This window comes from Chlorocebus sabaeus, chromosome X (genome assembly GCF_047675955.1).
Source record: "Chlorocebus sabaeus isolate Y175 chromosome X, mChlSab1.0.hap1, whole genome shotgun sequence".
Lineage (NCBI taxonomy): Eukaryota > Metazoa > Chordata > Mammalia > Primates > Cercopithecidae > Chlorocebus > Chlorocebus sabaeus.
Window position 1 is genome coordinate 75,305,217 of NC_132933.1, and position 18,071 is coordinate 75,323,287.

Below are 18,071 nucleotides of genomic sequence, written 5' to 3' on the forward strand. Positions count from 1 at the left end.
TGCAGTGAGCCGAGATCATGCCACTGCACTCCAACCTGGCGACAGAGCAAGACTCCGTCTCCAAAAAAAAAAAAAAAAAAAATTGAATATGCCAAAACAGCCAAGGAGCTAGTAGCTAGTCTTCAGACAGGCTAGGAGTTTCTTTTATAGGACCACTCCTCCCTTGGGTCTGGTGGTACTTCTAAGTTTTCTAGGCAGGAGTGAAAAGGAGTTAATAATGCCAATTCCAAGTATAAATACAAATGAGAGTCACATAGTAGTAGGCATAACCAAAATCCGGGCCAAATTTTTGGCTCAAAGGTGATCTACAATAGTTCTGTGATCAGTTATTTATAAACATAATTTCAGCTTACTATAAAGTTGACTTCCAGGTCAAAGGCAAATTTTCCTTTCACATTACCTCATAAAAGCCATTTAAGGGCTGGGTGCCGTGGCTCACACCTGTAATCCTAGCACTTTGGGAGGCTGAGGCAGGCGGATCTCCTGAGGTCAGGAGTTCGAAACCAGCCTGACCAATATGGCGAAACCTTGTCTCTACTAAAAATACAAAAATTGCCATGCATGGTGGCTCAAGTCTGTAATCCCAGCACTTTGGGAGACCGAGGTGGGTGGATCACGAGGTCAGGAGTTCAAGACCAGCCTGACCAACATGGTGAAACCCCATCTCTACTAAAAATACAAAAATTAGCTGGGCCTGGTGGTGCGTGCCTGTAATCTCAGCTACTCAGGAGGCTGAGACAGGAGAATTGCTTGAACCCGGGAGGTGGAGGTTGCAGGAGCCAAGATCACACCATTGCACTCCAGCCTGGGCAACAGAGTGAGACTCCGCCTCAAAAAAAAAAAAAAAAAAAAAATATATATATATATATATATATATATATATATACACACACACACACAAAAATTAGCTGGGTGTGGTGGCATGCACCTGTAGTTCTGGCTACTCAGGAGGCTAAGACAGGAGAATCACTTGAACCCGGGAGGCAGAGGTCGCAGTGAGCCGAGATGGCACCACTGCACTCCAGCCTGGGGGACAGAGTGTGACTTCGTCTCAAAAAACAAAAACCTATTTAAGAAGTTGCGCAGCATTTGACTTTAACATAAAGGCTAAAGTGATCAAGCTTGGTTTCATTTACAAAGAAACAAAACCTACAATGAAGGTTTCAAATGTACTTTATTTCTTCAATAATGCCATATCTTAATGGGTACACAGTGCTATAATTTGGCATCAATTATGAGCTGTTTTTAAAACAAATCATTATTACACCAGCTGAGATGATTACTGATTTCTCCACTCCTTTGGGGTAACTCTGCCAACAGGGGACAGGTTCCATTCTATTCCAATTTGTGTTGCTACCTGTAAGAATTAAAATACTGTCAGTTACATGCTTAAAACAGAGTCTACTCTCCCTTAGAGACTATTTCTTGAAAATGACAGATATTCTGCTCTATAGGTTAAAAATACACAGAAACTCACCTGGGTAGATCTAATACCCTCCATATAGGCCAAACCTGATTGCTGTCCTAATTTTCTAGCGCAGTGCTGTTGTTCAATAGAACTTCTTGAGCTGAAGGAAATGTTCTAGATCTTCACTGTCCCAAACAGTAGTCACTAGCTACATGTGGTTACTGGTCACCTGGAATGTGACTAGTATCACTCAGGAAATGAATTTTTAAATTGTATTTAACTCAAATTTATACTTCACATTTCTATACTACCCACTCAAAACATTGATTCCCTCAACCACGACTACCTAATAACTGTTAAAGAGTGTTTTGTATTCTCTGTATCACTAAGGAATATTTCACCTCCAATAGCTCCTCTGATCAAACATTTGTTCAACATCTGTTTATCCTTCTAATTAAGGATACTTTTTTTTTTTTTGAGACAGTCTCGCTTTGTCACCCAGGCTAGAATGCAGTGGCACGATCTCGACTCACTGCAACCTCCACCCCCTCCAAGTTCAAGCGATTCTCCTGCTTCAGCCTCCCAAGTAGCTGGGATTACAGGTGCCCACCACCACGCCCGGCTACTTTTTGTATTTTTAGTAGAAATGGGGTTTCACCATGCTAGTACTAAACTCCTGACCTCAGGTGATCTACCTGCCAGGGCCTCCCAAAGTGCTGGGACTACAGGCGTGAGCTACCATGCCCAGCCTAGGCACACATCTTAATATTTGATTTCAGGAAAATCAAAACAAAAATTTAAAAAGCCTATTTATTTAAATACAGATTATTACGGTAAGGGTTAATTTGTATCTTTTTAAACCAACTTATGTATTTATTAAAACTTCAGGCCGTGCACAGTGACTCACACTTACAATCCCAGCACTTTGGGAAGCCAAGGCAGGCAGATCAAGAGGTCAGGAGATCGAGACCATACTGGCTAACACGGTGAAACCCCCATCTCTACTATAAATACAAAAAATTAGCCGGGCGTGGTGGTGGGCGCCTGTAGTCCCAGCTACTCGGGAGGCTGAGGCAGGAGAATGGCATGGACCCAGGAGGCGGAACTTGCAGTGAGCCAAGATCACGCCACTACGCTCCAGCCTGGGTGACAGAGCGAGACTCTGTCTCAAAAAAAAAAAAAAAGACTTCAGGACTCCTACTTTTTGCCAGTAAGTACAGTGACTGAAAAACAGATTGTTAAATGTAAGATGTAAAGAAACTAAAATATAAAAAGTTATATTACATCTCATCTGTCAGGAATATTGTGCTAAGTTCTGAGCGCAAAATTTTAAAAGAAAAATTGTTAAGTGAAGTTATGTCCACGAAGGTGATCCAAGGTAGTAAAAATCCTGGAAACCATGAACAAAAAAATTACTGATAAAACTAAGGATGTTTAATTTGAAAAAGAAAATTCAGGAGATATGATAGCAATTTTCTATTATCTGATGGCTGTTATATGGAAGTGGATCAGAATTTCTGTGTTGCAATGAACGATGGTTAGCATAGGAAAAAGGCAGATTTTTAACTCACCATACGATCCTTTTAACAGCCACACAAGGATGGGCACGGTGGCTCACACCTGTAATCCCAGCACTTTGGGAAGCTAAGGTGGGCGGATCACCTGAGGTCAGGAGTTCGAGACCAGCCTGACTAACATGGTGAAACCCCATCTCTACTAAAAATACAAAAATTAGCCGGGCATACTGGAGGGTGCCTGTAATCCCGCTAGTTGGGAGGCTGAGGCAGGAGAATCCCTTGAACCCAGGAGGCAGAGGATGCAGTGACCCGAGATCACGCCATTGCACTCCAGCCTGGGCAACAGAGCAAGACTCCGTCTCAAAATAAATAAATAAATAAAAAACAAAACCAAAATTAGCCAGGTATGGTGGCGTGCGCCTGTAGTCCCAGCTACTCGGGAGCCTGAGGCAGAATTGTTTGAACCAGGGAGGCAGAGGTTGCAGTGAGCTAAGATCGTACCACTGCACTCCAGCCTGGGAGACAGAGCGAGACTCCTTCTAAAAAAACAAACAAACAAACAAAAAACAGCTACATAATATGGAAAGGGCTGCCTTGTGATCCAGTAAGCAATTTATTACCGGGAGTGTTAAGAACAGAAGATGGATGAATGCTGCGGGAAAAAAACCTCTGTACTGGGTAGGTAATTAGATTACAGAATCTCTCAAGTCCCTCCTAATTAGATATATACACTACTATGTTAAGACACTTTGAATGCACAGACTAAATGAGAATGAAAAACATCTAAAATAGAAATTAGTAATCAATAGTACTTACATATGTCCATGTAGCAATACAGAAAGTGGCTCCACCAGCTAATACAGCATTACCGTATTTGTCATGAAAATCAGGTGTACGTTTCTGGTGGCTCTGCCTTGCCATTGTTTGCTGAATGCTTCGAACTTACAGGAAAAAAAAATTACAGAAGCATATTATCAATTGTCAGGAAAAGAAAACATATGTGATTGATACTGCCAATCAGGAAAGCCAAGGAAGTTAATTTTACAGTATTATGTAGTTCAATAAAATGTTAAAACACATTGTAGCTATTAATCAAAGCAAAGCAGTGTACTTTGAAATGCATCAAAAAGAATATGAATTGACAGATGGACAGATACGTGATAAAACATAGCAAAATGTTAACTGTAGAATCTTTGTGGTGGGTATATGGGTGTTCATACAATTCTTCCAACTTTTCTGTATGCCTCAGAGTTTTCATAATAGTATTGGGAAAAAAGCAAAGAACGAATGATGTCAGTAACATTCTCTACAAAGTGGTATTTACATAACCCCTGAAATTTTGGCTCCCATTGATTAATTCGAATACTTATGAGTTAAATTTTCATTAAAGTTTACTAACAGAGCCCAACAACTTACAACATACAAGGGTGAATGAACTCAAATGAACTTCAAATTAAAGCACACTAAATGCTTATGATTGTAAAATTGCTACAGTAACAAAAATACTCGCCAAAACTAGAGTAATCTTGATTTTTAAAAAATTAGTGGGCCGGGCACAGTGGCCCAGTAATCCCAGTACTTTCAGAGTAATCCCAATACTTTTGGAGGCCAAGGTAGGAGGATCGCTTGAGGCCAGGAGTTTCAGACCATGTGGGAAACACAGTGAGACTCTGTCTCTACAAAAAAATTGAAAATTAAAAATTAGCCCGGCATGGTGGTGCATGTACACCTGTAGTCCCAGCTACTCAGGAGGCTGTAGCTGGACGATGACTTGAGTCCAGGAGTTAGAGGATGCACTGAGCTATGATCACACCACTACACTCCAGCCTGAGTAACAGAGCAATTCTCTGTCCCTAAAAATAAAAATGAGAAATGGGGTACATAAAAAAGTGTAAGACAGAGATTCTGTCCTCAAGTAACTTCCAGTCTAGAGGATTACACATGTAGATAAAAATCAGTATCGTACAAGGAAGCAGAATTAGCTAAGGAGTTAGTTTTTGAGCAGAATGATAAACTTTGCTGTTACTATTATACTAGTAGAAAGAGAACAAAAAAGTTTCCAAATGGACCCTGGAGGAACTAAAAAGGAGGGCTTCGGAAACAGCCGAGACTGGAAAAAGCTTGTTTCTAGCTGTTTTTTTTTTTTTTTTCCCTTCCTGTCCAATTTAAGTAGCAGGTCCTTATTGTTTTAAAGAGCCTCAAAAGGTACTTATAAATATACAATGAAAAGCTAGGGAGCCTAAGGCAGAAGAATTACTTAAACCTGGGAGGCTGAGATTGCAGTGAGCCAAGATTGAGCCACTGCACTCCAGCCTGGGCAACAAGAGCGAAACTTTGTCTCAAAAAAAAAAGAAACTGCAATGTTGCCCATTCACTAGCAATTAATATTTCTACGTGGTGCAATGGGTTACTTCAAGATAGTTATCTGACCATTATTGGATCTTCTAATTGTCTTACATAGCTTTCCCTTTTCAGCTTTTAGTCACACTGGGATAGGCAAATTTACAAATATTTCATAATATATTCTGCTCCAGAAAAGATAAGAAGTGGGCATGTGAATTCCACACTGAAAAAAAATAAAAAACATTTCCTGAGGTACAAGGTGGCCCTATTTGCTCAAAAAGCAAAGAAATTAAGACTACCAAAAAATTCTGCAACATCTCATAACTTCAACACACTCTGGTGGATTTCATTAGCCCTCTCCTTTGTGACAACTGTTTAATTACCATACATTGGTGATCTCATAAAATCCTCAACAACCCCATGAAATAGGTATTATTTACAATTTATAATTTAGGCATTATTTACAAATTACTTATTTTACAAAGAAGGAAACTGAGGTTGAGAAAGGCTAAATCATATGCCCAAAGTAAAAGAGATAATAAATGCTACTTTTGGAATATGAAAATAGTCCAGCTAATATTTTGTAGTTATTTTCAAAGTTGCTTACGTGTTTAGAAGACAATCTAGTAATATCCTCCAATGATTCTGGTTAAGTGAAAATCAAAAGATGGCTAAACAAACTAAATAGTAATTCAGGGTCACCTTCATTTTGTAACAACTGCCCACGTTACTGAAGGTCACCTTCTGCCCAAATCAAGTATGAAAATTAATTTGTTCTCCTCAGTCTACTGCATTTTCACTACATAATGGTGGTCTCAAAACTCCCTGTACCTGCCCAACCTTTTAATGAGAAAAAAATGAACACGGTTACTTTCAGGACAGCTAACATTGTTTTGTTTTTTTATTTTTTTTTTCCCGAGACGGAGTCCCGCTCTTGTTGCCCAGGCTGGAGTGCAGTGGCAGTCTTGGCTCACTGCAACCTCCGCCTCCCGGGTTCAAGCGATTCTCTTGCCTCAGCCTCCCAGGTAGCTGGGATTGACAGGCGCCCACCACCACGCCGGGCTAATTTTTGTATTTTTAGTAGAAATAGGGCTTCACCATGTTGGTCAGGCTGGTCTCGAACTCCTGACCTCAGGTGATCCGCCCAGCCTCGGCCTCCCAAAGTTCTGGGATTACAAGCGTGAGCCACCGCGCCTGGCCAGCTAACACTGTTAATCCACAAATAACTTCAAAGCTGCATCGACACCATTTAGGTTGTTTCCCTGCAATTAAACCACGTGAAGAGCTAGATTTACAGTGTCCGTCTATTGCAGTAATAGGAATTGGAGAAGATATTCTTCTATACAGGGTTAGGAGTAAACATATCCCCAAAGCTAAAATGTAGGACATCACTTAAGGAACGAGGTGTCTACCAAGAGTGTCCTTCTCTGAAATCACAGGTTACTGAAGAATTAAAAAGCAGAGCTAGACTATCACTCCGATAACACAAAGAGAGCAGGAAACCGAAACAGAAAGACTGGGTGATAAAGCCAATGCTAACGACATCATCCCAATAACTTGGGATAAGATGGGAGACAGCATTCAGGATTAGAAGGCCGAGATGTTGGTAGAGGGAAAGGATACGAGGCTGCGAGGATAAATTGATATAAGGTTGTTGTAAATGATTTGTCATAATTTTTGCTCACCTTGGAGACGATTTAGTGCGTTTTTGACCAAGGGAAACATCGTGAAGGTGAAGCTAGAACTGCGACAATGTAGCTGCTGCTTTGGTGCAAATTCTCTTCAGGTACCCTTGAAGAGAGCTGAAAAACAAAATGGCTTTCAGCCGGGATTCTTAACGACATTTGGTGCAATCTCGCGAGATCTGTAAAACCTATAGTAATTGCAATCCTTTTTACCGCGAAGAAAAAAATGGCCTTTTGGGAAATGTAGTTTCCGGCTTTATAAAATGACGTATGGTGGGTGGTGTTTAAAGAAGAATGAAAGAACTCCTCTAAGCCAGGTTTAGAGCTCTATAGAGGGCAGCCGAGACACTGATCTTCGGCGGAATCATTTAAGGAACTAGGTTCAAAATGGTGTTAAAGTTCCACAAGCTTCGGTTTGGTATCTCCACACTAGCTCTTTCTTCTTTCTGTTCCCCCAAAACTTCCTTTACTTCTGTCATTTTTTTTTTTTTTGTCTGCTATTACTACTATACTAATTGGCTTAGCTTTTAGTTTTCAAATAACTTCAAGTTTAGAGAAAAGTTGCAAGAACAGTAAAAACTATTGTAATATGTAGATAAATATGTGATAAAACAAATTTAGAAAGCTATTGGCCGGGCGCGGTGGCTCACGCCTGTAATCCCAGCACTTTGAGAGGCCAAGGTGGGCGGATCACGAGGTCAGGAGTTCAAGACCAGCCTGGCCACGATGGTGAAACCCCCGTCTCTACTAAAAATACAAAAATTAGCCAAGCGTGGTGGCGCGCGCCTGTCGTCCCAGCTACTCAGGAGGCTGAGGCAGAATAATCGCTTGAACCCGGGAGGCGGAGGTTGCAGTGAGCCGAGATTGTGCCACTGGACTCCAGCCTGGGCGACAGAGCGAGACTCCGTCTCAAAAAAAAAAAAAAGAAAAGAAAAGAAAGCTGTTAAGCCGGGCGCGGTGGCTCACGCCTGTAATCCCAGCACTTTGGGAGGCCGAGGTGGGTGGATCACGAGGTCAGGAGTCGAGACCATCCAGGCCAACATGGTGAAACCCTGTCTCTACTAAAAATACAAACAATTAGCTGGGCGTGGTGGCGTGTGCTTGTAATCCCAGCTACTCTGTAGGTTGAGGCGGCAGAATCGCTTGAACCAGGAAGTCGGAGGTTGCAGTGAGCTGAGATGGCATCACTGCACTCCAGTCTGGCAACGGAGCAAGACTCCGTCTCAAAAAAAAAAAGAAAAGAAAAAGAAAGAAAGAAACAAAAGAAAAGACTACATGGCAAAACCCCTTCTCTACTAATATACAAAAACATTAGCTGGGCGTGGTGGCACACGCTAGTAATCCCAGCTACTCAGGAGGCTGAGGCATGAGACTTGCTTGAACCGGGGAGGCGGAGGTTAGGGTGAGCCAAGATCGCACCGCTGCACGCTAGCCTGAGACCTGTCTCAAAACAAAAAGTAAAATACATACAGTTCAGTGGCATTAATGGCATTCACATTGTTGTGCAACTATCACCATTATCCATCTCTCTAAGACTTTTTCATCTTGTAAAACTAAATGATTTGATTATACATTTTGACTATTGAAAATATTAACATTATTCCAAAAGTCAAAACTAAACAGACGAGTGTACTTAGAGAAGTGTCATTCCCTCCCAACTGTTGCATTCCATTTCCACCAATTCCTATAGGTAACCGATTTCATTACTTTCTGGTTTATCTTTCATGTGTTTCCTTTTGCAAAAATAGGCAAATACCTGTATGTTTTCTTATTTCTCTATTTTATACAAATGTAGCATAAAAATCCACTATCATTTTACATAAGTCTTCCTCATTCCTTTTTTATAGCTGCAAAATCTGTGGTGTATATGTGCTATAGTATATTCAGTCAATCTCCTATGTTGGAACATTTAGGTAGTTTCAAGAATATTTCAGTTTCAATAGTGCTGAAATGAGTAACTTTGTGCACACATATTTTCATATTGCTGGATGTATCTCTCCAAGGTAGGTTACTAGAAGTGGGATTGCTGGATTAAAGGATAAATATATGTGTAGTTTTGTTAGATATCACCAAATTATAGATGTAACATTTTGCCTTCCCGCCAGCAATGTATTAATATAAAGGGTGCCTGTCTCCCCACAGCCTTGCTAATAGCATGTAGTGTCAAGCTTTTGGATTTTTGTCAATATGATAGGTAAGATATCCCTTTTAAACTTTAAAATTTTTATTTTTAAAACATACACACAGTAAAATTCACTTTTTAGTGTACAGTTCTATGCGTTTTGACAAACGCATACAATTATGTCACCACCACCACAATTAAGGACAGAATAGTTCTAGCACCATAAAAACACCCTTGTTTGACCTCTTTGTAATCAACCCCTTTCCCTAAACCTAGCCCCTGGCAATCACTAATCTGTTCTATGTATACGGAGTTTCACTCTTGTTGCCCAGGCTGGAGTGCGATAACATGATTTCAGCTCACTGCAACCGCCGCCTCCGGGGTTCAAGCGAGTCTTCTGCCTCAGCCTCCCATGTAGCTGGGATTACAGGCCTGCGCCACCATGGCCGGCTAATTTTTATATTTTTAGTAGAGACGGGGGTTTTGCCATGTTGGTCAGGCTGGTCTCGAAATCCCGACCTCAGGTGATCCACCCACCTCGGCCTCCCAAAATGCTGGGATTACAGGCATGAGCCACCGCACCCGGCCTGCGTTTTCTTAATATAAGTTTCCATAAATAATTTAATTTTTTTCACATCTCTACTTCACATCTCTTCACTTCGGAACCAGCTATTTTTCTTTCCATCCCATCTCCTTGTCTCTCCAACATACTGAAATTAATTTCCTGTTTTTTTTTTTTTCCAGTAGCGCCTAAAATAATAGTCATATAATATTTTCCACACCATCAAAATGAATCCAAATTGCAGGCAGATTGATTTTATCTTGTTGGTGTTTTTCTTCTTTACAACCTTACTTTTGCACCCATCCCCCAAACAAAATAATGAATAAAAGGAAGGAATTTGCTGTCTGTACCCTGCAATTAAAGTCCTTGTTGGTGCTTTAAATAGTTAAGTCAAGGAATTTAACTGATTAAAAAAATAAATAAAAATAAAAATGCAGCCGGCCGGCGCGGTAGCTCACGCCTGTAATCCCAGAACTTTAGGAGGCCGAGGCGGGCAGATCACCTGAGGTCAGGAGTTTGAGAACAGCCTGCCCCAACATGGTGAAATCCCGTCTCTACTAAAATACGAAAAATTAGCCGGGCGTGATGGTGGGCGCCTGTAATCCCAGCTACTCGGGAGGGCTGAGGCAGGAGAATCGCGTGAACCCGGGAGGAGGAGGTTGCAGTGAGCTGAGATCGCGCCACTGCACTCCAGCCTTGGCTACAAGAGCGAAACTCCATCTCAAAAAAAGCCATAAATAAAAACTTTTAAAAATAATCTTGGATGTCCTCTTTTTTCAGCGCCCCTGGCACCGTTTCTAGGACACAATAGGTATTCAACAAGCTCTTGTTCATATTTACCTTTAAAAATTTCCCTCAGAGATATTAGGTATATTTTTGCTTTCCTACTTTTATTTTTTCATTCTGAAGTACTTTGGAGGCAGGATGACGGACTAGATAGCTCTTATCCCTCGCTTGGCTAGGTCCCATTTTTCTAAAATATTACATGAAGGAAGCGAATTCCAAGGACTTCTAAATGAGCCTTTGGGTGAACTACTCCGTTCTAGCAACTTCAAGCCATTTTGGACTCAGTAACGCCGCAATATTTCACAACTGCGCATGCGTGCTTGGAAAGCGGCAGCGCGCTAGATGTATACGTATCGAGGAAGGGGCGGGTCATTATCTTTAGCGGACCAATGAAAAACCTCCAGATTATCCTTTTTCTATTGGCCTGCCGGGGCCAGTTAGAAATCAACCGTCTATTAGCTGGCGTGTAGCGCCAGGGCACTGTGACGTAATGTGAGGGGGTCGCCCGGCAGGGCTGAGCTGGACCAATGAGGAAAGGCAAGGGGTCGATTTGCCTGTTCTCACGCCCCACCCTCAGACCTAGCCGGAGCAAAGTTTCGCTTATAGAAGGGAGAGGAGCGAACATGGCAGCGCGTTGGTGGGTTTGGTGTGTCTCTGTGACCATGGCGGTGGCGCTACTCATCGTTTACGACGTTCCCTCGGCCTCTGCCCAAAGAAAGAAGGAGGTGAGGACGCGGTTTCCAGCGACATGGACTTTTCCCAATGACTGGGGCTTGAGAGGGTCTGTTCGCCTCTTCCCAACCCCCTTTCCCTGCCGCTTCTATGCCTGATGGCTTCAATTCCGCGGTTTTCGGAGTTGTGGAATTCGTGAGAGAAGGAACTGTAACTCTTCGTCTTCTGGGGATATAGAGTTTGAGAGTGGGGTAGGGTAGGTGACAGCCCGACTTCTATAGGCTTGTGAATCTGCATAGCTATGAGTTTTGACACTTTTGAGTGTGGGCCCCATCAGGTGTTGGGGGTGGGGAGTTCGACTTAGATCCCGGGAGTAGAATATCTGAGACTCTCTACTGTTGGATCTCAGATGTAACTCCCAGAATGATGTATAAGAGTTCTCTATTTTGTAGCATTTTCATTTCAGGAGTGTGAGAGTTAGACCGAAGAGTGAAATTATGCCAGGTTTATTATTTTGTCCAAATAATTGCTTCAAGACAATTTACCAGATTGAAAATTCCTAACCATTTTCAATCATTCCACAAATGTAAGCATGCTAGGCAATGTTCTAGGCGCTTGGTATACATGAACAAAACTAAGATCTTGTGGAATTTATAGGCTTTGGGAAGTGGAGGAGATAGAGTATTCTCACCATTAAGCAATTCAAGTAGAGGAATTTTAACAGTGTGTTTTCAAACGTTCGTGATTTGGAGTCATATACTCTTAGAACTTTAAGACTACTAGCAATTATTTATACCCTCTAATTTTATAGATGAGAAAAATAGAGTCTTAAATTTAGAAAATGAACAAGGACTCAAACCCTACGTCAGTCATTCTAATGCTATTTCCTGTACATTCTGTGCTTCCTCTGTTACAGAAGAACTGTACACATACTTTAAAAATACCAGTTAAGCACTTCAGATACTTGTTCTACTTGAACTGAATTAAGAAAGAAAGCTATCTTCTCTATGTTTCTAAATATTCGAACTATTACATAAGAAAAACTAAGCAAGGAAATTAAACTTAATGAGTTGCTTATTAGATTGGCAAAGAATACAATAAAAATATACAATTGTCAAAAATATCATGAAGTGAGCAGGCTCAGACACTGAAACTAGAAATTGATGTCCTTCTTTGGGAGGATCCTAAGCTATTATGTGGAAAACAAGATGCAGAGCAATACATAATTTTATGTCTTAGAAATTTTTTATGCTGAAAACAACAGCATCCCCTATATATAAGTATATGTGTATGTATAGAGAAATCTCTGTAAGGATACATGACAGTACCTTAACAGTGGCTATCTCTGGACAGTTGGGACTGTCGATGAGCAGAACGTTTTCACTTTTTACTTTACATGCTGGTATTGCTGGTATTACCTGATTTTCCACAATGATCACATTTTTTTTTCTTTTTCTTTTTCTTTTTTTATTTTTTTTGAGACAGGATCTCGCTCTGTTGCCCAGGCTGAAGTTCAGTGGCGGAATCATGGCTCACTGCAGCCTCGACTTCCTGGGCTCTAGTGATCCTCTCATCTCCACCTCCCGAATATCTGGGACTACCAGCATGTGCCACAATATCCCCAGCTACTTTTTTATCTTTTCGTAGAGACAGAGTCTCTCTGTGTTGCCAGGCTAGTCTGGAACTCCTGGGCTCAAGTGTTGCTTCCGCCTTGGTCTCCCAAAGTGTTGGGATTACAGGTGTGAGCCACTGTGCCTAGTGCACTTGTTCTTTTTAATTAAAAAGTGAAGGCTTGGCCGTGCGCAGTGGCTGATGCTATAATCCCAGCACTTTGGGAGGCCGAGACGGTCGGATCACGAGGTCAGGAGATCGAGACCATCCTGGCTAACACGGTGAAACCCCGTCTCTACTAAAAATACAAAAAAAAAAAAAAAAAAAAAAAAAAAAACACTAGCGGGGCCTAGTGGCGGGCGCTTGTAGTCCCAGCTACTTGGGAGGCTGAGGCAGGAGAATGGCGTGAACCCGGGAGGCGGAGCTTGCAGTGAGCCGAGATTGCGCCACCGCCACCGCACTCCAGCCAGCACTCCAGCCTGGGCGACTGAGCAAGACTCCGTCTCAAAAAAAAAAAAAAAAAAAGTGAAGGCTTTTTAAAACTTAACATTTCTACCAGTGAAATTATATTTATTCATTGACTCTCTCACTGAACTGGAAGCAGAATGGCCTAGCTGAAAATAGGTTTTTTTTTTTTTTTTTTTTAAAGGAACCAGCACTGAATTGTATACTTTAAAATGGTCAATATGGTGAATTTTATGTTATGTGAATTTTATGTTAAGGCAATAGATGACATGCCTTCCTTGATCCTTCTGTACTCTCTTGGAATTACATTCACCCTTTTCATGCATGTACAGGACTTATGTGAGAATATCTTCCTTTTCTCTTACCCCACCCTTTCATTCACCTGAAGATTCCTGCTCTTCAAGTCTTAGCTCAAACAGTATCTTCTTTCTTCCTTGGCTAAAGTTTTCTTGGTGCCTCCAGGTGAACTGAGATGAATTCAGCACATCATATAGTTATTGTAGGTATGTATGTATATATTTTGAGACAGGGCCTCTTACACAGGCTGCATGCTGTGCAGTGGCACTATCATGACTCATTGCAGCCTCTAGTTCCTAGGGCCAAGTGATCCTCCCACCTTGGCCTCCCAAAGTGCTAAGATTACAGGAGTGAACCTCCGTGCCTGACCTGTATTGTCCTTGTTTATATGCCAGTCTTTGCCCTAACACTGTAAGCATCTTGAATGCTGAAACTTCTTAATTTTTCTTTACCTCACATCCAGCATTGTCTGTCAAAATGTCCTCAACAAACATCGAATTAACTGTGTACTTATATAAAATCAGGAATCTGTTCTTTCTTTTTATAAATAAATAAATATATATATATATGTGTGTGTGTGTGTGTATATATATATATATATATATATTTTTTTTTCCAGACAGGGTCTCACTCTGTTGCCAAGGCTGAAGTGTAATGGAATGATCATAGCTCAGTACAGCCTTATGACCTCACTGGGTTCAGGTGATCCTCCCACCTAAGCCTTCCCAGCTGGGACTACAGGCATGTGCCACCATGCCTAGTTATTTTTTGTATTTTTTGTAGAGATGGGGTTTTGCCGTGTTGTCCAGGCTGGTCTTGAACTCCTGGGCTCAAGTGATCCACCCACCTTGGCCTCCCAAAGTACTGGGATTACAGGCATGAGCCACTGTGTTCAGCCAGGAATCCGTTCTTTCAGTTGTAGGTTTTCTTAGATTTCACAACATCAAATTGGATTTTCTCATCAGTAAGCATGTAATTTATATAGGCTGCCAAAGATGATTTAGTTTTTCCTCCTTCCCTCTCTGAGAATGGTTTAGGCTGTTTTTAAAAAGATTACTATGGTACTCCTTAGACACAGTTTCAAAATATGGGTGTTCTGTTGCAGAACATTTTTTTGTCCATTTTTGAAAACACTATTTAAAAAAAATTCCAGGTCTATCTACTATAGTAAACTTGACTTTAAATAATAGGATATTGTCTGATCTTAAAATCTATTTTATTGCCGGGTGCAGTGGCTCACACCTGTAATCCCAGTACTTTGGGAGGCCGAGGTGGGTGGATCACTTGAGGTCAGGAGTTCAAGACCAGGCCGGCCAACTTGGGGAAACTCCCTCTCTACTAAAAATACAAAAAAAAATAGCCGGCCATGGTGGCACATGCCTGTGGTCCCCGCTACTCAGGAGGCTGAGGCATGAGAATTGCTTGAATGAGAGAGTGAGACTCTGTCTCAAAAAAAAAAAAAAGTGTGTGTGTATGTGTGTGTGTGTGTGTGTGTGTATGTTATTTTTAAAAGATACCTCCTCTAAATGAATATGATTAAAAATCACTCAAGTTCCTCATAGTTGTCTGTTGTTAAATGGAATGCTACCCTGCTTATTATTCATACCTTTAACAATGCTTTCATTGGAACATGGCCTTATTCTCCTTTTTACATTTTTAAAAATGTTTTGTAGAGACGGGATCTCACTATGTTGACCACGCTGGTTTAAAACTCCTGGCCTCCAGCAGTCCTCCTGCTTTGGCCTCCTAAAGTGACAGAATTACAGACGTGAGCCACTGAGCCCAGCCATTTATTCTCTGATATTTGTCGAATGCATTCTCCATGCCAGGCACCATAGTTTATACTCATTATCTATAATCCACACATTAACATTGCAGAGTAAGCAACTCCCTTTGGAAGATGATGGGACTTGAAAGATGAGGGGACTGGCCAGGCATGGTGGCTCATGCCTATAATCTCAGAACTTTGGGAAGCTGAGGTGGCAGGATCCCTTGAGGCCAAGAGTTTGAGACCAGCCTGAACAATACAGCCAGGCTCGTCTTTGTCCACCCCATGTAGATAGATAGATAGATAGATAGATAGATAGATAGATAGATAGATAGATAAGGGAGCTGACAGTAAGTAAGAGGGAGGTTGGGGGCTTGCTCAGAGAAGCACAGCTCTAAGAAATTGAGCTGGGATCCCACACTGGTCTGTCTAGTTCCAAAGCCTATGTTTTCTGCTAGGCAACAAAGGCTTGTTTTTGCAGCGACTGGTTTTATTTTATGGTGAATCCTTTCCCCTTTTTGTGGAAGGGAAGTTGTTCGTCCTCGCATCTAGTGTTATCTTAGGCAGCATGATAAAAATGAAAAAGCATGGTCTTTGATAAAATTATTCATATTTCTTCTGGGAATCTATAATAATAAATAAATAATATGAAACGTGGAAAGTGATGAACACGCAATGCATACTGAAGCATAATAAAACTGGTCGTGATAATGCTAGGATGGCAGATGGGTCTCCCTCCCCAATTTTTCAAAAAAAGTCTGTAGTTTTAAAAAGGATATGCTTTAATCCACCCCCAATGATGTTTAACAAGTTGCTCTGAGTCTCATTTTCCTCATCAGAAGAATGGAAAAAATGCTGATTTCTTTGGCTGTTGTGAAAATTAAATGAGATGAGGGCTGTAAGGTACCTAATACAGTACCTGGCACATAGAAGATGTTAGGTAATGTTAGAAAGACGTTAAGTAAATGTTAGAAAATAAAGTGAGAGTCCTCTGGGTGGTAAATGTTTTCCAGTTGATCTTTTTGGGATGTTTAACAAGGCAGGCTATCATTGGAAAAACTTTGCGGTGAGAACTGACACTTGAAGGTATCACATGTGCAAAAAACCCTGCAGTTCTCTAGAAAATATCTGATTACAGAGAAATAGGCTTAGTAGCAATTGCGGAACAAATAATTGGAGACACCACCAAAAAATTAAAAACTAAGGAAAGGGGACAACCATAGATTTTAACCCTATCCAGGAAGTAGGTGAACTGATAATGGAGCAGATGGCATTTAAGGATTAAAAATGCTCGCTTCTCTGTTCACTGTCTTCTTCAGTAATTATCTGCCAGTTATATTTCCAGATCTGTTCCAGATCTCTTAATTTAAGGAGGGAGTTGCAAATGTATACCTTAACTAAGAATTTGTTTCGTTCTACTTCATACTAACACCTGAGGACTGGTAGATGATTAAGAAAGCTGAAAATATGAAGAATTTTTATGAATAAACCCTGATGGTTAGAACAAAGACACGAATAAGTTTTGGGAGTACTATTCAGCCGTAAAAAAGAATGAGATCCTATCATTTGCAACAACATGGATGGAACTGGAGGTCGTTATACTAAGTAAAATAAGCTGAGCACAGAAAGACAAACATTGCGTGTTGTCACTTATTTGTGGGAGCTAAAAATGAAAACACTTGAACTCATGGAGATAGAGCTTAGAATGATAGCTACCAGAAGCTGGGGGTGGTGGGGGGAGGGGGGATGCTTTATGAGTACAAAAAAAAAAAAAACAGAATGAATAAGACCTACTGTTTGATAGCACAATGGATAATTTAATTGTAGATTTAAAAAATTAAGAGTATAATTGGATTGTTTGTAACACAAAGGATAAATGCTTGAGGAGATGGATATCTCATTTTATATGATGTGATGAGTGCATATTACATGCTTGTATCAAAACATCTCATGTACCTCATAAGTATATATATATATATATATATCTCATTCATAGAGATATACATGTTGCAAAGTTGTGGTCAGTATTAGATGAATTCAAATATGCTTATACATATATATATTAGAGGTCATTGCGAATAAGGATTATAATTCCTCTATTTTATATATATATATATATATTAGAGATAGGGTATTGCTCTGTTGTCCCCCCTAGAGTTCAGTGACATGTGATCGGAGCTCACTGCAGCCTCGAACTCCTGGGCTCAAGTGATCCTCCTGCCTCAGCCTCCTGAGTATCTGGGACTACAGGCACATGCCACCACACCCGACCAATTTTATAATATTTTGTACTAACTAGGTCTCACTATGTTGACCAGGCTGGTCTTGAACTCCAGGGCTCAAGCAGTCCTCACTCCCTAGCCTCCCAAAGTGCTGGGATTACAGGCTTGAGCCACCTTGCCTGGCCATAAATTTTTTATGTAGACCTACTTGAAAAAGTTTATTGAATAATTTTTGTGTAAGAAAACTCCACATATTTTCAATTTTTTTCAGTTTTTCCAACAAAATGAATTGCTATTATTTGATACTGTTTTAATGATTATCACAGCACAGACAATATCGGTTCACATTTTAAAATATACAATCTGTATTTAGAAGCAATAATTAATTTTGCCATATTTTCAAATTAAATTTGACAGTTACCAGCAAATACAAATATGATTTGGCTATTTTATTCAGGGTGACTACATAATCTGTATGGGGCTGAGAAAAACAAGTGTGAAGTAACAGGTATTTACATAGTTTTACATCCTCCTATCTCTATTCAACCATATAGATATATAATCATGCCAACAAAAGAAATATATGTGCTTTGAATTAGTTATAAATATGTGG

General features: G+C 40.6%; 2 protein-coding genes across 2 annotated transcripts in view; one reads left to right on the plus strand and one right to left on the minus strand.

Annotated features, from left to right (window-relative positions):
• Positions 1-1,155: 1,155 nt before the first annotated feature.
• Positions 1,156-7,094, minus strand: COX7B (cytochrome c oxidase subunit 7B). Its single transcript, XM_007992135.3, has 3 exons — positions 6,954-7,094; positions 3,742-3,866; positions 1,156-1,357 (listed from the first exon to the last, which is right to left on the minus strand). The coding sequence occupies exons 1-3, from the start codon at positions 6,991-6,993 to the stop codon at positions 1,280-1,282; spliced, it is 243 nt and encodes an 80-aa protein (XP_007990326.1). The 5' UTR covers positions 6,994-7,094; the 3' UTR covers positions 1,156-1,279.
• Positions 7,095-10,886: 3,792 nt separating this feature from the next.
• MAGT1 (magnesium transporter 1) overlaps positions 10,887-18,071 on the plus strand; it is a 52,168-nt gene continuing 44,983 nt past the window's right edge. The window contains exon 1 of the mRNA XM_037989502.2: positions 10,887-11,148. Within this exon, the coding sequence (XP_037845430.1) occupies positions 10,951-11,148 (198 nt within the window). The 5' untranslated portion in view covers positions 10,887-10,950. The remainder of the gene's footprint in view (positions 11,149-18,071) is intronic.